The sequence below is a fragment of the Ochotona princeps genome, chromosome 2, assembly GCF_030435755.1.
Source record: "Ochotona princeps isolate mOchPri1 chromosome 2, mOchPri1.hap1, whole genome shotgun sequence".
In the NCBI taxonomy this organism is placed as follows: domain Eukaryota; kingdom Metazoa; phylum Chordata; class Mammalia; order Lagomorpha; family Ochotonidae; genus Ochotona; species Ochotona princeps.
Genome location: NC_080833.1, coordinates 102,658,965 through 102,680,819, shown reverse-complemented (window position 1 = coordinate 102,680,819; position 21,855 = coordinate 102,658,965). Strand labels below are relative to the sequence as shown.

The window sequence follows — 21,855 nt, the reverse complement described above, 5'->3', positions numbered from 1 at the left end:
GCTAGCTTAACAAAAATATTGCTTAAAATTTTTAGAGAATTATGTTTTTACCACACTCTAATATCATCCACTGCTTTGGCAGCCTTGATTAAGAACAGATAAAGACAAAATGAAGGACTTAAGCTTCTCCAGACCCTGATAGAGAAATACTTGTCATTCCACTAAGGCACAAGAAGAATGGAGGGGAAAAAAAAACTCTTACATGAAATTAATGGTGCTGACAAGCCACAATTAAAACAGTAAAAAGGAAACTTCACACAGGATTATGGTTAACCTGGAGGCTGTTTTGAAAGAAGCCTCGCTAAATTTATATCTATTATTAATGCCATGTTTGCAAGCCAAAATTAATTGACTTAATTTATGGGCAGTTCCCCAGGATGAGCAAAGGATGCAGACAGTCTAAAGCCTGCTTTCTTTCATTCTTTACCCGACCCTCAAACACAAAGGCCCTCCCACCTAAAGCATAATGATGAGCCAAGACAGTATGGGAGTTAAGTTGCTGTGTGTTGATAAGGACCTCATTTACCAGCCCCTGCAGTGACCTGTGATGTGGCTGTGAAAGAAGCTGTTAACAGTAAGCATCACTTAGGAACCACACTGTTCAGGGGTCCAGAACTGAAGTCATAAGCAAGGAAAGACCTCAGAGGGACATCCACAACGACCCCTGTAAATCAGTATACAAACAGAAGGTGTTGTCTGTAACGGGGCTAGCAGCAAGGTTTCTCTGAACGCCTGGATTTCACCTGTTCCACTTTCACAGCTGCATATAATCTGTCTTGATTTGTTCATGCTGTACCAGAAAACAAAAACTTTGTATCAAGTTATCAGTTTTTCTCTCCTGAAGAATACACTCTCTCCCACCTTCTTCATCCTCTTACAGCTCTTCCAGAGCAACTACATTGAACTTGCAATTGAAAGATCACATCTCAGAAATGCAGTGCTGTCCAAGATTGACCCACAACACTCATGTGCAAAGTTCCAGTGCTATGTGAGTTACCCAAACCCATCAAATGCTATCGTCTCTACTGCATAAAGCAGAGTTTTTGTCATACTCCTATTCATATCATAATTTAAAAGATTATATTTTGTACACACTATTTAATAAACCAAAATACAGCATTCTTCACTTTCATGAACAAAAATAAAAGAATTATGCAAGTGTGCAGCACTATGGCATGGCAGCCTTAACCGCTACCTGTGAAACAGGCCTTCCATATCAGAGTGCTGATTCTAGTTTCCTGCTTCATCTGTAATCCAGTTTCTTGTTACTGTGCCTGGGAAGGCGGCACAAGATAACCCAAGTCCTTAGGTTCCAGCCATCTATTTGAGAAACCAGGATGGAGTTCGGGGTTATGGCTCCTGGCCTCAGCCTGGCCTAGACCTGGCTGTTGTAGTCACCTAAGGAGTAAACCTCTCTTCCTCCCTCTCCCGTTTCCCTGTCACTCCGCCTTTCCAGTAAACACAGGGTTTTGTTTATTGTTTTTGTTTTTTTGTGTTGTTTTAGAAAGACTTACGAAAGATATGCCTTCACGAACCATCTTCCAGAAAACTACATACAAGATGTTCTGCTGAACAGGGCACCCCACTGGAAAGATTCAGGCTGACAAAACTGGTTTTAGTAGAGAAGAGAAAAGGTGATTCAAAGTTATTTTTCCCTCTGTATTTCTTTGATCTGACACTGTCTCCTGTTTATCATTAAATACACTGAAAAGGTATAAAAAGGTGGGGGCAGGAAATGTTGAGTCAGCTAGAACTGTCTTTCTTGGGGAGAACCACAACACAGATGTTGACAGCGTCTCCTGAACCATGAGCTATTTCCGAGATCCTGAGTGTCCCCACTGCCTACTCACTGTGCAGAAATTCATCAAGAGGACAAAGAACACAATGACTCCAATTTCTTTCTTCCTTCCCTTTTCTCTCTCTCAAACTTCAGAAGTTTCGCTTGTCTGACTTTCAGTGCTTTTGGACAGGCAAAGACAGAGCTCCCTTCTGCTGGCTCCATTTTCCTGGGACAGACTTGGGAAGCCTGGCCCACCAACATTACTCCCTAATCATGGCAAGGAAAATTACTGGTTGTTAATATTCAATGAAACCAGCACACAAGTTTTAGATAAAATGTGACAAGAAGTTGTATACAATTTTACATGATGATAAGTGATTCGCTTTAAGATGCATACGTGCTTATAAGCACGCTTCAGAAAGTCTGTGGAAATGAAATTAAAGAATAAGCTTATTTTGGAGCCTCCCAAAATGAAATTTATGCATATGGGGGAGTCACAAAAAAGTTTGCAGGACATGAATATTAACAAAAAATAATTCATGAATATCCTGCAATTCTATTTCACAAACATTTTAAAATTCTTAGTTTTTACATGGATATGTTGGCAAAGAGTTGAGATTCTCAAGGGCTTGTACCTATCAACAGGCACCTGTATAACACATGGTGGCATTACATTGTTTTGCAGTGGACTGAACACCTCATGTCCTAAGTGGTAGGCAGGAAATTTTCAAAGCTCCTCTTACATTTCTAACTGTTACCAATAAAAATTTGGGCCAAGTAATTTACATCAAACCAACATTCTTGTTCACAGCTATTATAAATTCTGAACAAAACATTAAAGGCAGTAGAGCAGACATAAGCAGGCAGACCTGTGCATAAAACCCACATTTACCTTGTAGTCTCCTGAAGATACTCCCTGTCCAGGCAATGTAAGAGGAAAGGCCTGAGAGCAGAAAATGGGAGTGGTCCTGGGTGGAGAAGTCAGAGCATCTGGAGCTGCCAAAGCAGCTGGAATTGGAGGAGGGAGAAGTCCTGGGAAAGACAGAGGGGGTGGCTTCAAAGTATACATTCCATTCTGCTCAGATCCTCAAGTGATCCCTGACTGTGTATGAGCAAGAGCAGAGTCAACCAAGAGAAGGGAAGAAGAGGAGGACGAAGGCTGCAAAGACTAAACAGAATACTCATGATGCTAAGACAGACTTAGAATTCAAGTCCTGCCAAATTAGAGGAGTTTGACAGACCACCCAGAGCTTAATGAACTCTGCACTAAACTCTGTGAAGGGTCATACCCTGAGAATAAAGACCATTTCCCCGGACTAAGATATACTTGTATTGCGGGACTAACGGTAAAACCAAAGTAAACCCACCATAACAAAGCCAAAGACCAAACCTCTACACAGAATCAACATGGCCCGCTAGTAACCATACTCAACTTTCCCTCCCACCAGGACCATACTCAACTTTCTTTGGTGGCACATAAACTTTAAAATGTACCACTCACAATATCCAGTGAGTAATTAAAATTTACTTCCTATGCATGAATTGTCAACAGAAATTCTACTCATAGAGAAAGAATAGTTGACAGAAACGTGATCACAGACAACTTACAGGATATGAAGTGGTAGACAAGGGCTTTAAATAACCAAAACACTTAGATTCCTAAAACATACACATCTTGTAGAGAACACGGATCAAAAGCTCTCCAACCCCAGAACTTCAGTGACTTGAGCTGGTCATGGTTTTTAATCAAACTAGGATTTGCAATGGCTTCAATTTGAATGCCTGGAGCAAATAATCTGAAAAGTGATTAATGATACCCAAGATTAATTATATATTTACACCTCCCAGTAGGACAAGGGAAAGGATAAAATGTCCTCTCTCTGCAGTGAGAGGGCTTCATTAACATCTGACAGCAGCTATGTAGCAGCAATAACTGAGTTTTATGCAAGATTACACAGGTTCTCCTCAACTGGCATCAAGTCTAATCACAGACCAATATGGTACTTAGGTTCCTAACAGTGAGGAAAAAAAAAAGGTTTATGTACAAGACTAAACTTTGAAAGCACTTATCCTCATCTGTCAATGTGATCTTATCAGGGATTTGTATAATTATTATAAACAATCATTATATTTTAGCTGAATCAGTAGCACTGCACTACTTAAAACAATGACACCTTCTAGTTTAAAATATTTTCCATCAGTTCCTACCCACCCCACCCCCCATGAAAGGAATCTGGCTTCCACTTTCTTTTCTTAATCCACTAGACAATCTCATGAATAAAAGATAACCACATGCCCTACAAGCCTGATATGAATTTTATGCACCTTCCAAGTGTTTCAATGTTTATTTACTAGTTTGTGAAAATACTCACTGAACAAGATAAATTACCTTTTTCACCCAGGGAAAAAAGCAAAGTTGGCCAAGAAAATACTGAAAGACCTCTAAAGACACTTTATTTTTTATTAGAATGTTGCTTCAACCTCTGTGGAGTCTGGCACAGCACCACAGGAATGACTGAGTTGGCCTCTTCGCTACTGTTTCTTGCTTTACCCATGCCCACTTATGTTGACCCTGCCACTCCTAACAATGCTGATATTACTTCTCCTGAGCTACTGAAATACTCTATTTTTACAATTGCTCTGGCTAACACTGATCTCCCAAATAGGTGGCCTAACTAGTTTTTTCCTAACTCTCCCTTTCTCAAAGAAACAGCCATCAAACAGGTGCCACCTGTCCTAGAACTATATCCATAAGCATTCCATCCTATCAACAACAAGCAACCAAAGACAGAACTGAAGAAACAGCTCTGACTCCACTAATCACAAAGGCAACGTCCCCATCCTAAGCTGGAGTTTAAGAACAGAAGCAACAAGTCTGCTTCCTCCCCAAAGACACATTTGGGGTCCTCTCCTGGCACATACTTAGAGACCGGCCACCATTCTTGATGTCAGATGACAAACAGAAGCCAACACTTAGAACCTATTTCAAATTCTAGCAAGTTGAATTACCTTCAGATAGAACTAACTTGCCTCTGTTGAATGTGATGCTGGATACAGGATGACACAAAACTCTTCAAAGAGTGATACGTTAGATAGGAAATAATTCTATCACTGTATAGCACATAAGGGTAATAACTATAGCTACAATAAATAATTACACATTTCAAAATAACTATGAGAAGAGTCTGAATATTCCCAACACAGAAAAATGGTAACATTTCAGGAGCTAGAAATTACCCTGATTTGCCTATTACAAATTATGTATATGTTTTGAACTGTAATACTAAATATTGCAAATGGGTACAAATAATATATATCAATTTAAAGTTGCTTTAAATTCTCAAAGAACCAGTTCCTTATCATTTAATATAAACAAATAAAAAATAGGTGAGGGCCCGGCAGCGTGGCCTAGCAGCTAAAGTCCTCGCCTTGAAAGCCCCAGGATCCCATATGGGCACCGGTTCTAGTCCCAGCAGCTCCACTTCCCATCCAGCTCCCTGCTTGTGGTCTGAGAAAGCAGTTGAGGACAGCCCAAAGATTTGGGACCCTGCACCCACATGGGAGACCTGGAGGAGGTTCCAGGTTCCTGGCTTCTGATCGGCACAGTACCGGCTGTTGCGGCTCACTTGGGGAGTGAATCATCAGAAGGAAGATCTTCCTCTCTGTCTCTCCTCCTCTCTGTATATCTGACTTTGTAATAAAAATAAATAAATCTTTATAAAAAAATTTCTACTCATAGAGGGAAATGTATCACTTTTTTTTTTACAGCTAGATAAAGTAAGTGGGCAACCCATAATCAGTTACACAAAATCTTTCACTTCCAATCTCATCTTTATTCCAATACAAACAATCTATTACTAAGCCTGACTGTTATCACAGCTTCAAATATTTTCCCTTTGTGAAGAAATTGTTTCTAAATTGGAAAAATTCTTGTTTTTGACCTTAGAGAACTTAGATTCTGGTGTCAAACTGGGCTTTGGAGAAAAAAGTGTCATAATTATATTTATGGTATACAATTAAACTTCCAAAGGAGAAATTAAAGTATGCTGGGCAAATTCTTAAAATGCTTTTCAGAAAAGCAAAGATAAAACTATTTTATATACTCATATTTTATATACTCAATTTTGTATACTCAAATCTTGTTCTTCTATTTTTCAGGAATAAATACAATGGATATAGGTTAATACCAAAAAAATTTCAACTGAGGTAAAAGAAAAAAGAAACCTAGAGAACTATTCATGAAATTGTCTCACAGACTCCTCCAAATAAAGAAAAACTCAGACTTAGCTAGATGACTGGAAACAAAGAACCTTCTGGGTCATGAACTAGCCTAGCCTATGCTTCCTAGTTCCCATTCCTCCTCCTTATTCTCACAACCCCACAGAGCACCAGGTACTCACAGCCTCACGCCCTCACCTCATCCTACACATATGTATACACCTTCCTCTCTCGCAGACTCACTGTCAGAAATGGATCGTTTTACACTAGGAAAAACATTTGATAAAATATACTCTAATGCTGGACAGAATTAAAGTTTCTATTATTCAGTTTGACTTAAATCACAGCTCACAGGTTGAGGAGAGATTCTAAGGCTATGCGCCCTAAAAATCAAAAAACAGAAGAGAATATACTAAGATATTAAATGGCACTCAACTATAAAAAAAATCCACAATAAAAAAAAAGTAAAAGGTTTTGCTAACCATGGCATCCAGAACCTCCCACCCCAATCCCCATACACAGACACACATAAAGACTACAACAGGAGAGTTTGTGAACCAGTAACATTTCACAGAAGTACCAATGTCCTATTGTGGGGAGGAAAATATATACATGTATGTGTGTGCAAATACATTTATATATATATATACACATATAGATGAAGAAAAAAAACTTACTCGCAGTATCCTGTGCCATTGTGGTAAGTAACACACATTCCTTTGTTCACACAGGGCTCATAGCCATCTCGACATTGCAAAGCTAAAAATAAAAATAAATACACATTAGTATTAAGTCACTAATTGTAACCCTCAGTCACTGAAAAAAGATTATCTCTTCCAAGTCAATGTTTATTCTAGCACCCAACCTGACCTAGGTTCCCTTAAATGGTTTCTCATCTTTGACTTTTACTGCCAGGAAAAAAAAAAAAAAGAATCATTCAAAAAACCTCTTAGCAGAATAACTTTCACAGTCTTGTATGCTGCTCTTAGCTGTCTAGGCTTCAGTATCTCCAGTATTACAACTCTGTCCTCCAGTGAAAATTAAAGCTGTAACATCCACAGCAAGCCATTGCCATTAGGGATTTTGGAGACTTCAGAAGAAGGATTCATCAAAATGTTTAGAGAGATCTGGTAGACACTAGGTAAGGATAGGAATACATCACTTAAGCCTACAGACGAAGTTTAAAACAGGCCACTTCAAAAAGTAAGCAGAAACTTCAACAATATTCGTCCAACAGACTAACACGGCCAGCCTAGTAGGCACTGTACTAAGCCTTATGTCAGGATTCAGAGAAAGAAAAGGCAAACTATTAGGAACTAGGCATTACACTATTATAAAATTTATTCAGAAAAACAAGAGAGAAGTTACTAGATAAATATATAAAACATAATTTCCAAGGGTCTTACATAAAAATGGGAAGTTAATCATGAAGCGATTATAGAGACCAAATAAAATGAAAAATTAGTTTAATACACACAGAAAAAACAAACTCTGGATCCTTCCAGTCTCTTAGAGAGACAACAAAAAGGTGCTTTCTATCTGAGCCCCTTCCAAAAACATATGGCTCATGAAAAACTGCAGTAGAAGGCCCCACTGGATTCCACTGGTGGGGGAAGCAGTCTAGTCACAACCTCTACTCAATCACTGGATAATTACAGCATCTGGGTTGTTTGGCTTTTATACTTGGGATTTCCATCATCAAAATGTGTAACAAGAGTCCTAATAAGAGGTAGAAAAACGAATCAGAAAGAAATCTACTTCAACAAAAACTATCAAAATTGATATTCATGAACAATTTATTGTAGGCCATTAAGATGTCCAGTTCTAACAACGTTCATCAATAAATACCCAAAAGCAAAACTTAGAAAACCCTACCTTCGAATTTCCTCTAGCCATACCATGCTATGCATAAACTGTGCCTGTCCTGAGCATCAAAATCAGCCACTCTTTAAAGCAGGGACCAGGCAAAAGCTGGCCACAGGAACAACTCCATTCTCATGATATCTCTTGAGAGTACTTTATTTGCGCAGTACTGCATCAAGTGGTGCAATCATGAGAACACATTTACAGAAATTCCACCTCACTCTTAAAATGTTATTTTTAAAAGTAGTAACAACAGTAGCTGACATGTGGCACTTACTAAATATCAGGCACTGTCCTAAGCACTTTACACAGATCAACTAATTCAATTTCCACAACTTCTCAACACTTCATTTCCTTGTACCCATTCCACAGAGGAGAACACAGAAGGAATAAATGGCCTGCCAACTCGCACTGTCAGAGAGACAACACTTAAAAGTGAGAAGTCTGCAGTCAGTACATTGCTTCCCAACACCTGATACTTGTTTTCTCAAGGGGGGGTTATTATCTCCTTTCATCAGGAGGTAAGGCAGTGTCACTCCTCACCTCCCTCTCCCTCAGCTGGTGGCAGGGCAGAGTCTAGGACCAGCTGTTGAGTTCACACAAGCAGTCACTGGGCTGCAGGCAGATTCAGGAAGAGGGGCATCTTGCCGTCCATCTCCCACTTCCCTGTAAGGCTCAAATGCTCCCTCTTCCCACACTGATAAGCTCAAAGCAACAACTATAATTAAAACAGTTAATGTCAGGTTATTTCCTCCATACCAAAGTTCTCAAACTGATTTTTTCTCATCCCCTTTAGACACTTTTATTAGTTTCAATGATAACTTCCTAGCATTTTTACTATTTGCTTTAAAAAAAAAATCTGTAGGAAAGGAATGCCATGCAGACCAGGCAGCAAGCTGTGGCTTCATTTCTCTGCAGGAGACCTGCAATCCTGCTCTACCCTTAACTATCTGTGCAGCTGAGAAAAACCGCTCAATCTCATGGGGGTTAGCTTCCCTACGTCAACCAAGCTGAGGGTGACTAAATGCTCCTGAACGTCCCCTAGGATCCAACTGTGACACCTCCCTCAATAAAAGTAAATGAATGGCATGGCTGGGGCCTACAGAAACCAGGAGGGCATAAGGACCCAGCCACCCATGACTCAGAAAGCTGTGGTTGAAAAAAAAAAATCACAGCCTATTCCTATTAAGTGTCCTGGCAAATCATTACAGTGACAGGTTCAGAGAAATACAAACAACCCAAAGTCAATATGTGGCAATCAACCTAGCAAATAACTTTACAGTCTAGGCTTGGTGAGCCAATCCAACGCAGAGCCGGAAGAAGAGGTGGGGTTACTAAGCTAATAATTAATGCTATTTGGCTGATTTGTGAGATCATGCTACCTTGAACCTTTAACATTTACTAACACATAGTTTTCAAAGGTTCAGTAGAGTCACCCAAAGGACTAGTTAAAATGAAGTAGGACTTTGCTCTGACCCCAACACACACGTTTCTGATGGAAGGGGCCTGAGAATCTGTAATCTCAACTAGTTCCCGGGTGACGCTGAAGGTACAGTTCTGAGGAATCACACTTGGAGAAGAACAATGATAAAGCACAAATATCGCTTTAAGGAATGTCTTCAAACTCTGTAATCCATTAGAGACCTTGGATAATCCAGATGAAAATATATGAATCTTGTCTGAAATTTAAAAAGTAAAATTTGAAAATTCTGACTTTAACAATGAGGCTAAATATGCCTAAATATTGCAATTATTTGCCCTACAAAAATCAACTAAAACTGTGATCACTAGAGGTGGGACTAGAAAAAAATATCATCTCAAAATTCAATTTTCTTTTTTAAAAGAGAAGTGTTTAAGACTAACAATGAACTTTCAGACAAATTAATATTTCTAGAGAAAAAATGAAACACTAAATCATATCATGGTAGAACTGATGCCTAAACTAATTTTAAAAATGATTTTTTTACTTATTTAAAAGAGTTACAGAGCGAAAGGAAAAAAAACAGATTTTCCATCTGCTGACTCACTCTCAAATGACTACAACAGCTGTGACTGGCAAGGCAGAAGCCAGGAATCTCACATGTGGACAGCAAAGGCCCAAGTACTTGGATCACCTATGCTGGTCAGGTCCCTTAACAGAGAGCTAACTGCGAAACGGGGAAGATGAGGCTCAAACGTGTGCTCACATGGAATGCCAGTGTCACAAGCACTGGCTTCATCTGCTGAACCATCACCTGGCTCCTGGAGTGTTGCTTTAAAGGACTCACCACCGCTCAGTGGCTTTTCTCCAGAATGTTCATCTTTAGCCACAGACAGTAGATAGTCAATGAATACTGGCTGACAGATCAACTGCATACATTGTCTCTTGTTTATTTGCCTTTGTGTGACCTCTTCCAGCCTCCAAAATAGCAAAAAAGCAATCAAGAAATAATGGATTACAATCTCATCACTATGTCACTTGGCAATGTGACATAAAATCTAAAAACCAATTCCTCTACATTTTCACTACAGTGTGTGAGGGCTAGCTAGTAATCAGAGCACACCCTGAGAAACTCTACTAGGGGCAGGTGCAAGCTCTGATGTCAGGGACACCAAGGCTAACAAAGTACTTTGTGTATTGTCATGTATCAATTACTAGGGGAAAAACATCAGGAACATTCTGTAAGTAACAGGCATAGACAAGGACTTCTTAGAAAAGACATCAAAAACACAGAAAAAGTTAGAGGAAAAATAAATAAACGGTACTAAATCAAGCTAAGCTTCTGTTCTGCAAGGGAAATGATCAACAAAGTGAGAAGACAATCAACAGAATAGGAAAAAAAATCCATGCACTACACTACCCAGGATTTACAAAGAAACCCCTGAAACTCAAATGGATAAAGGACATGAACAGATATTTTTCAAAAGATGAAATTCAAAGGGCTAAGAGAACACATGAAAAAATGCTCAGGTTCTCTAGCTATCAGGGAAATAAAAATAAAAAAAAACACACTGAACCTATTTCTTATTTCATGAAGAATGAATTAATGGATGATTGATGAATAAATAAAATTGTTTTAGCTGGTGATACCTCTGTTAAGATACAGAACCCAGTAGTGGGACAGTCTGGAGTTGGAGCAGCACGCTGTTAAAGAGTGTCTAGGAAAACATCATCTTCTGGAGGCATCCTTGGAGCTAAGACTGAAATGAACAAGAGTCGTAAAGAAGCCAGAGAGAAGTTCCTTGAGGGGTGAATGAGAACGACGTCCCACTTTTGTACAGGTAGTTTCTTCCGCAACAGTAAGGATAAAGAACCAGGCTAGACTACAGAAGGTCATGAAATACCACGTGCTAATCAAGCATTTTAAGCAATGGGACAGAAGTTGTGGCATAGCAAGTTGTGGCACAGCAGTATCTTGGAACATCTGCATCCCACATCAGGGTACCTAGAAATGAGTCCTTCCTCCGCTTCTAATGGGAGGTTCCTGCACTCTCCAGAGAGAGTTCCCGGCAGCCTGGCCCAGCCTCAGCCTTTATGGGCCTTTAGGAAGTGAACCAACGAGCAGAGGATCACACACCGTCTACTTTTCCGATAAACTTTTAAAACATTTTAAATTATTTCTAAAAATTAGACTGTAGTGGGCCCGGCAGCGTGGCCTAGCGGCTAAAAGTCCTCGCCTTGAAAGCCCCAGGATCCCATATGGGTGCCGGTTCTAATCCTGGCAGCTCCACTTCCCATCCAGCTCCCTGCTTGTGGTCTGGGAAAGCAGTCGAGGACAGCCCAAAGATTTGGGACCCTGCACCCGCGTGGGAGACCTGGAAGAGGTTCCTGGTTCCCGGCTTCGGATCGGCACAGTACCGGCCGTTGCAGCTCACTTGGGGAGTGAATCATCGGACAGAAGATCTTCCTCTCTGTCTCTCCTCCTCTTTGTATATCTGACTTTGTAATAAAAATAAATAAATCTTAAAAAAAAATTAGACTGTAGTAAGGATCACAGGTTTTATGCTTGGTGGGAAGGTAAATATTTGGGCTTTAAAAAAAAAACAGGGAATCTTAAAAGGAAAACAACACAATACAGGATATGATACCAATAAGTGGAATAAATCCTTCCCTCTTGCCATCCCCAACAGAAGAGATAAAAAGATATCCTGAACTGTTACAAAGCCAGCAAACAAAGCTGACTGCTCTTCTTTCAAAAAGTTATAGCCCTGCAGGTACAAGAATTCACTGAAAGTAAAAGCGAAGCAATGCCACTCAACTTTAATGTCGCATTTGTTGAACAACTACTTTGACTATGGCCCTCTACTAGAAATGCACAGAAATCAAGCACAAATAAAGGAAACTATCCCTGTGGCCTTGAAATCTAAGGAAAAGAAGGTTTACAGTAGGGATAAAGAGGGAGTGACCTACCCAAATAACTCTAAGAATAATAAAAACTGCTTAGTACCTATCTTCAGCATACACTTTCATACCTACCTCAGAACACCTCCACAATGAGCCCCTAAGAACAATAACATGAATCCTGGGTTAGCACTAACGCCAACAGAGTTCAGACAAGGCTCTAGTATTTATGCACGGTTTATCAGCATTGCTTATATGTAAACACTGCAAACAACAGAATCAGCTGTCATTGATTCTAACCAGTTCCAGCGCCTCAGGAATGTAGCCATTTGGGGCAAAGCTGAAGGTGCCCTAGCAGGATGGAGGCCTCCTTAAAATCTCTCCTGAGTATTTACCAAGGTTTTACAGGGCTTTTCACTATCCAGTCTACCTAACCCCGGCTTTGAAAAGCCTCTCTTCAGGAATCTCTAAGTCTGTACCTCAGCCAGTGTAACCAGAACAGTCTTCTCTGCTTCCCGCACTGCATTAACATGCAATCATTTTAAACCGGAGCACTTGCTGCTCCGCAGCTTCCTCAAACAGGTCCCTGCTGTCCATCCCACATGATGTTTTTCAGATCCTACTCCCTCTGTCTGTGTGCTTACGCTTGCAGTGAGTGTTCATGAGCAGTTACAGAGGACATTCTTTTGGTCAGGATCAATAGCCATCAGGGAAAATGCAAATAAAAACCACAATGAGGTTTTACCTCACCCCAGCCAGAATGGCTTTCATCCAAAACTCAAAAAAATAACAAACGTGGGCGAGGATGTGGAAGGAAAAAGGCACCCTTAATCTACTGCTGGTGGGAATGTGAGCTAGTACAACCCCTATGGAAAACAGTATGGAGATTCCTCAAAAATCTGAAAGTACACCTATCATGTGATGTGACCCAGCCAACCCACTCCTGGCAATTTACCTAAAGGAAATGAAAGCAGCATATGAAGAGATAATCTCTGTCCCCATGTTTCTAGCAGCTCAATTCACAATGGCTAAAATATGGAATCAACCCAGACGTCTAATCAATTGATGACTGGATAAAGACAATGTGGTGCACATATGTGATAAAACATTATTTAGCCATAAAAGAATGAAATTCTGTTTTTGCAACAAAATAGAACAACTGGAGACCATTATGCTTAGTGAAATGATCCAGGCCTAAAAAGACAAAATTCATGTTTTGATTTGTAGCTAATATACAGGATATCAAAAAAAAAAAAGTAACATACATGAGTGAAGCTGACATTTATAGCCCTTATGTATACTTCTGCGGAACTGTGGTCTTCCTCCTTTCTATTTCTTGAATTGTTTATTTAGTGAAAGATTAAGTCTATGACTACAAACTTGAAATAATGCTACTATAAAATTTTTTTTAAAAAAAAGGAGTGACAAGGATAGCAAGTAATATTATGGGTTTAAAACTTCATATATGAAATACATGAAATCTGTTCTCTTCAGGCCATTTTAATGCCTTAAATGCTGGGGGTTCCATAAAATATGCAAGCAGCAGTTATACGGGACTCTTCTGCTTTTCAACGTTTATGCAAATTTCAAGAAGCAATATTTGCGAGTGATGAAGCCTGAGTTTACGCCCCAGGTTCTTGGCTGTGGTTGGCTGCTATTGCTTCTGGCACACAGCCCTGGAAGAGGCTCAGTAAAATTAAGAGAGCTAACTTCTCTAAAATGACTACTTGCATTATTACCAAAAATAGGAGAATGGAGGGCAGACAGGGAGACATCAGGGATTTGCAACAACTTTCATAGCACCCTCCACTTTCAAAGTTTCTGCTAACCTCTTTATTCCACTTTTGGCATCGAACCATTAAAAAAAATACAAACAAACAGAAGAAGTGCAGAAGCTTCAAATCCCAAGTGGTACATTTAAATAAAAACGAAGTGGAGAAACATCTGTTTTCCTCCTTGAAATTAGTCTTGATTAAAATGCAAAAATATGGAATAGGAAGACATCAATTTTATTTTCCTGATGGTGTTGTGGAGATTTCTTCATTCTTCATGGATATAATAGAAAAATGTGCTTCCTACCTAGGAGGTTAACGACCACAGACACCAAAGTCAGACACTAAAACTCAGACTACCTTGAGATCATAGCAAAATGCTACAGCTTTTCAAACTATAAAAACTAAAGCCATGATTTAAGAAAATATACTCGCAAAAACTGAATTTACAAGTACATTTTTGACATCACTAGAATTTTCATTTTATATAGAAATTCATTCTATTGAGTTGATAAATCTAGAATAATCTTGATTTTTTTAAATTCCAATTTTATCTTATTATATTAGGCATGCCACAAAAAATCATCCTTATTTGTTGTGCTGTACTGAAGTCTATGCACTATGTATTTTTCCTTTTTCTTTTTTTTAATGATTGCATAAAAATTTCAATTGCATAAAAGTTATATTTTAATTCCTGGGAGATTAAATTAATGCATTTGACTCTTCTGTATGAAACACAAGGTTTGAAATATCCACATATCTTACAAGTCAGGATGCAGCCATTTGCCTTTGGTCACCTCTTTATACAAATACATCCTTCCACCTGGAAAACATTTGCCCTCTCTTTCTTCCTTTTCCATTTGAGTTAACTGTCTTCCTTACGCATCCCTCAGAGATACTCCTCCGTGCTCCACTGCACCCCACGTAGACAGGTTACATAACTGCTTACTTACCATCTCTCTACCCACCTCTATGCAAATTTTCTACAGATGGACCATGACAAGCTCATTCTTTATGCTCAGAACACAACACAGTGCCTGAATCCTGGAGAAACTCTACAAGGTACTCAATGAGAGGTAGGCATTTAGCCTAGAACTTAGGATGCTCACAACCAGGCATCAGAATAACTGGAATTGCGGCCAGCACTATGGCTCAACTGGCTAATCCTCCATATGCAAATCCCAGGATCCCATATGGGTACTGGTTCATGTCCCTACTGCTCCACTTCCCACCCAGCTCCCTGCTTGTAGCCTGGGAAAGCAGTGGAGGATGGCCCAAAGCCTTGCAACTCTGAACCCACGTGAGAGACTCACAGGAGGCTCCTGGCTGCTGGTTTCAAGTCAGACCACCTCAGAACATTGCAATCATTTAGGAACTGAGCCAGCAGATGGAAAATCTCTATCTATCCTTCTCACTGTAAATCTGCTTTTATAATAACAAATAACTAAATCTTAAAAAAAATTATACCTACATTTGACATCCACCAACTGTTTCTTGCTTATGCAGAACTTTGAGAGACAGCAGTTTTGGCCCAAGGAACTGGATTCCTGCCAACCACATGGGAGACCTGGATTGAGTTCCAGGCTCCCAGTTTCAATCCAGCCTAATCCCCTGACCACTGTCTGTATTTAGAAAATGAACTATGTAAGAGTTTCCTTTCTCCCTCTCAAATATTTAAAATACATATATTCAATGAACTACATATTCATAACCAAGATGAAAGCTATTTACAGACCTAGAAATCAGTCAGTGGGTTTAAAACGTACTCACTCTCCAATTTTAATGAGCACAGAAGTCCCCAAATGTGACAGTCTACAATCTGATTTTACTTTGTATCAGTAGAAAAAGCAAAAAGATAAAGAAAACAAAGTGCAAATTTCTTGAACTTTATCAAAGATTTCCAGTTGAGGGAAACAAGAATTGCTCTTTTCTTTTACAAATCTAAAACACTTCCGTTTCTGTCTCAAAATTGCCTAAAGAAATATACACTCCCCAACTCTACACCCCCTGTGTCTTGTCAGCCATGTGTATTATGGGAAAAACTGAAATAGGTTCAAGGGAAGTCAAAATAATTTACATTGAAAAGGCAACATAAATTACAAGTGAATGACGAGTTATGCCAGTTTATTGCCACTGTACAGTGCCAACTCCCTGAGAGCAGACTGCCTGATCCACATCCACACAGGAGTAAGTCCAAGTGTGATCCCAAGAAAGCCCCAGTACGAGCACCCAGCCCTGAACAAATCACAGAGTATGCACATCCAATAGGCTCAGGACCCTGGCACAACAAGATGCAATACACAGGAAGCAGCTGTGCAATATCCACATGTCAAGTTATTCTCCACACAAGGGCCTAAATATCCACGTGCTGCCTCGTTCTCAAAACAGGCCAACCTGAGGCCTTATTCCTTTGTTATCTTGTAGCTTCCATCTGTTCTATGACCTATAGCTACTCTACCAAGTTAAACTTTACCATTTTCCCAAAGTCTTGTGCTTTAATAAGCTCTTGTTCTTTTTAAAGTTTTCCAAATCCTATTTTGTTGAGTACAGGCATAATTTTTTTGAAAGCCTGTAAGTTTAAATATATGCTTTTAAGTACAACTGCTGTAAAAAAAAATGCTCATAAATATATATAATCTTGCTACCCAACCAAAATAAATGAAGTGTTTCCTTTACCTCAAATTGTTCAGAGTACATTCTAAATAGAATAGACAATTATTTGGTAATTTAAAGGGAGGCTTCTAGAAAAAAAAAAAACATAAGGAACAAAACTATGTTAAAAATGAAAATAGAGGGCCTGGCGCGGTAGCCTGGGGGCTAAAGTCCTTGCCTTTCACATTGGATCCCATATGGGTGCCTGTTTTAATCCCAGCAACCCTGCTTCTCATCCAGCTCCCTGCCTCTGGCCTGGGAAGGCAGTCAAGGATGGCCCAAAGCCTTGGGATCCTGCACCCTTCATGGGAAACCCGGAAAAGGCTAGAGGCTCCTGGCTTTAGATTGGCGCAGTTCCACAAGTTATGGTCACTTGGGGAATGAATCAACAGATGGAAGATCCTCCTCTCTGTATATCTGACTTCCCAATAAAAATAAAAATCTTTTTTTAAAAATGGAATCTTGGGGTGGCTCAACCAGCTAATCCTCCACCTGCAACCACCTACAATATCCTATGTGGACACTGGTGGATGCTCCACTTTCCCTCCAAATTCCTGCTCATGGCCTTGGAAAGCAGTAGGAAATGGTCTAATGCCCTGGGACCTTGCATCCATGTGAGAGACCCAGAAGAAGCTCCTAGTTCCTGGCTCCTGGCTTCAGCTCAGCTCAGCTCTGACCACTGCAGCCACTCAAACAGTAAACCAGCAGATAAAACATTTTTATCTCTTCTTCCCTCTGTAATTCTTCCTAATAACAAATAAATAAATCTTCAAAGAAAAAAAAAGTAACCCTCACTTTTGCAACAAAGTAGATGCAACTACTTTGTTTATGTTTGGTGATACAGTCAGTCCCAATAGGGCAAATAAATATCTCTGCTTTATGGTAGCTAATATGTAGAACATTTTAAAATGCTAACATATATGAGTTAAACTGACATTTCAGAATTTGCATACTGTTTATACTCCTTGTCCATATACTTGCTGAACAGGTGGCCTTTCTCCCTTTAACTCTTTATCTAATGGAGCATTAAGCCTTTGAAAATAAATTAAAAACATATTGTTACAAAAGTTAAAAAAGAAAGAAAGCAAAGCGGAAGGAAGAAGGGAGGTGGCATTATACTCTCAGAGCGGTATCTATGAACTATATGAAATTTGTTCTCTTTATATTGATAAAAAAAACAAATAGATAGAAACTTAAAATGATACATGTTATTATATAAAATGATGGAGACTTCCCAAAATCAACCAGGGAAAATCCAGAGAACACTCTCAGATTTCCCCATGAGCTTGTTTCCCCACAGCTCTTTTCAAAGGTCCTTGGGTGGCAGCCATGAAGGCCCCTCCCAAGAACCCATGTTGAGGAGGAATCACCAGAACACTTCAGTCGAGGTTCTGAGCAAGCCGTGGCCACGGGGAGCTGCAGCGTGCCTACCACATGCTCCACTACCGGCTAACTGTTCTGACGTAATGTCTGCAGAAGTGAAGGTCCTAAGATCTGGGCTTTTCTGTATCATTACTTGGTTACAGTCTCTACACTCTCAGCCAAAACCAAACCCTGTTTACCTTCATGCAGCATTCAATCTCAAACTCCTGCACCATCACCGGGGATCATCTAAACACCCGAGTTTTCAAAGATCCCAAACCCTTGGCTCCCACACAGAATGTTTCAAAGCAGCACAGAAACTAGTACTGTGAGCAAAATAGCTAAATCTGGACATGGTAAATGCATCTCATTCTCATTTCCAGAGAACATGCCTCAGGCCAAAGCCTTGGAACAGAGAAAGGCAGGCAGTAGCAAAACAGCATATCTTAGTAGTAAGGGAAGAAGAAAACATTAATATTGCCCCCAAGTTTAAGATTTCTGTCTAGGTTTTCTTTTTTTATTTCTCTTTTTCAAGGGTAAAAAAACACTTTGTTGAAGTATTGATAAGTTCCTTCAATTTCATTGGTCTTTTGACTATTTTCTTCAAGGTAAGGACAATCAAACATCTGCCTTGAAGACACCTCAGATTTGTGTAAAGTTCTAAGTCATTTTTTAAAAGAATATTTATTTACTTATTCGAAGATCAGAATAATAAAGAAACAGGGACAGAGAGATCTTCCAACCACTGGTTCACGCCCCAAGAGGCTACAATAGCCAGGGCAGAGCCAGGAGTTCCATTTGGTCTTGCACACAGGTGGCAACACTCCAAGTACTTGACCAATCTATCACTGCTTTTCCCAGTCCATTTGCAGGGAGCTGGAATGGAAATGGAACAGCCAGGACATGAACCAGCAACAACACACGATATTGTGATACCAGTCCTGCAGGCAGTATCCTGACCAGCTATACCACAATGCCAGCCCCATAATAACCATTTCGCAGCCTAACACACTAGTCAAAATCTAATCTGCCAATGCTCATATCCATTCTCACTCACATACACACATTCATTTTATTTGGGAGATAGGGTGAGATTTTCCATCTGTTGATTCATTCACTAAATATCTGTTACAGCCAGAACTGGATCAGGCCAAAGCCAGGGGCCTGGAACTCAATCTGAGTTTCCCTCCTTAGATGACAGGGATACAAGCACTGGGACCATCACCTACTGCACTCCACCTGCCCTACTCCAGGATGCACAGCACCAGAAAGTTAGAACTGGAATGAGGGTCAGGTTTCAAACCCAGGAACTATGGTGTGAGATGTGAGCATTCCAAGGGCCATCTTCACTGCTACAGTAAACACCCACCCTTAGACCATTCTGTTTACCCAACCAAGCATTGCTGGATGAATTAAGACAGCAAAAACAGGGAACGTCATATACATTTACAAACAACCACACTGGAATTTAAGCTTTCCACATCTGTATCTTAAAACATAGGAAGGAAACTCCAGGTTCCCCCATTTGCAGCAACACCACATTTGACAAATCCAAAGTTTTACATTTCTTTTGATGAAGGCCTTTTTTTATTCTAAAGAGACAAAAAAAGACTTCTCTTGTTCCAGCTTCAGCCTGGAGTTCTCACAAAGTCAAAAATTCAATTTAAAAATCGGGGGTGGGGGGGGTTGTTCTGCAAAGGAAGTTGACAACATTCAACCAGTCCCCACTGTCTTACAAATAAGTTATAAATTTCTAAATGGATTTACAAAATAAAATCATGTGCCCTGGCCCACCTCCCATTTCATCTACTCTGCTGCCAGTCGTCCTGCTGGAATCTAACAGGGTTCCAGAGGACGGAATGCAGAGCTGGGCAACACCTAAGTGCCATCTCCTCCGCCCAGCTTCATCCGGGCTATGAGCTCACACAGAGGTGCTCCACCCAAGTGTGGAAACAGCACGCCAGAGGTTTTCTAATCTCCCTCAAACAGGATGAAAAACAAGTCTTTAATTCCCTACAAGACAAAGTCTGCAAAATGGTAAGTTTATTCTATCCTTTTAGGTTCACAACGACCTGGCAAAAGATATTTTATTCTCTTTTATTTGTCATTCTCAGAACGTTCTCTTTGATAAAGATGCATTCTACTTTTGAGACATGGGAGTGGCACTCATGTTGAAGAAGAGGGATTTGCATGGGGAGTTTGACCAGTTCCACCACTCCAGGCCCAGTGGGAATGTCCTTCCCAACATCACCTCATTACATTAACAGGATTAAGTTCTTTGGAAAACCAGTACTAAAGCAAGTAACCATCAGCTCAAGCAAAGGGACAAAGGACTCAGTGGATGCGGTTATTAATGTTGTGCTGGTGATTAAATAACATTTCTCCTCCTCCCCACTAAAGCACACATTACCTCACTGAAAACACTGAAACCGAGGCATTGTAATCGTTTTGGCTCTGAGCCTAGATATCGTTACCATGGAGAATCTCAAATACTAAAGATTTAGTATAAAGAACAGCAAGGAAACCAATGATCTCCCCAACCACATACCCAGTGCATCCTGGCTTGTGAATTGATAAGTAGAACAAGTTCACAAATGTAAGCACAGTGACCTCCTGTTTTTGCTCACTCATCCACCACAGAAAACAAGACCAATGTAGCAATTCTCAGCAGAGACCACACTCTCAAGCAGTAACTCCAACAGTGAGATTTCCAGAAATTAATCAACCCTATCCTAAGTTGGTCAGGGTCCTTCCAGTTAAAAAAATGACAGTAACCAGCACCTACTATACCCAAACATTGAGTTGCTGTTTACTTGGCATCATGAAGGGATGCGAGGCATCAGCACTCCAAGAATATATTTAGGACTGACACCCCAGCTTCCAAAGGGTCGGGGGTTTCAGCCAATTATCACCTGTGCTCCCAAGTTCATGAGTCTCCTATGGCCTAAGTGAACACCATGATCAGACATAACTATCATTTACCTCACAACTCTTGATTTGTGAAGGCTGCCTTGCAAGGCTGAACACACACAAATGAACTGGCCAAACCCTAGTCTATAATAACAGTACCATCACAGTTTACTAACCATTTTCACACATATGATATTTTGACCACCATAACCACCCTATGAAGCATGCAAACTGGTGTTAGTGAGAGAAAACTGCAACCTGAAGAAATAACGGATTGGCCCATCATCATATAAACCAAAGTGTCTGAGCTTGGACCAGAAGGCAAGTCGTTTATTCATTAGTGCAGGATTCCTTCCCCTCACTATAACTGTAGATATGTAGTAAGTAAACCTTGACATCCACCATACCCTGCACATTTACATAATATATATTTGTGACTCTAGCACTTTCATAGATAATCACCCACATATCAGCTATGCACATGAAAGCAAAGAATGTCAAAGATCAACTAAGGACCACATGCTTGTTGAAAACAAAACCAAGAAAAAGGGCCACCAAAGCTGCATTTTGAAACCACCCTCCACACACATGCCCTAATGACTGGGAGCCATTCATTACTATCAGCCCTTCCTCCACAGCAAAAGAATTCCACTTCTGAAAACCTGCCAACCCTAGGATTCAATGGAGCACTATGTATTATTTCTCAGATAAACAAAAACAAGCCACCCTATGAGCTAAAAGAATCCATGGAACTATATGGAGTTCTAGTTCTGTTTTTGTAAAATTGTAACAAGTTACCATTTCATCTTAACTGAGTAGCATCACAGAAACAAAAGGACATGATGGAATTAACAGACAGAATCAGGTAAGAATGAGCCTACAATATATTGATAAGCTTTTAATTCTTAAACATGATGACCCTATTATATGTGGGCAACCCAGGACCAGCACCAAGCTGTAGTGGGTTAAGCTGCCAC

At 40.0% G+C, this 21,855-nt stretch overlaps 1 protein-coding gene across 2 annotated transcripts in view; it reads right to left on the bottom strand.

The window, feature by feature from the left end:
* NOTCH2 (notch receptor 2) overlaps positions 1–21,855 on the bottom strand; it is a 157,358-nt gene that overhangs the window by 107,475 nt on the left and 28,028 nt on the right. For both annotated transcript variants that reach the window (XM_058660137.1, XM_058660138.1), the window contains exon 2: positions 6,676–6,757. In XM_058660137.1, the coding sequence (XP_058516120.1) occupies positions 6,676–6,757 (82 nt within the window). The remainder of the gene's footprint in view (positions 1–6,675; positions 6,758–21,855) is intronic.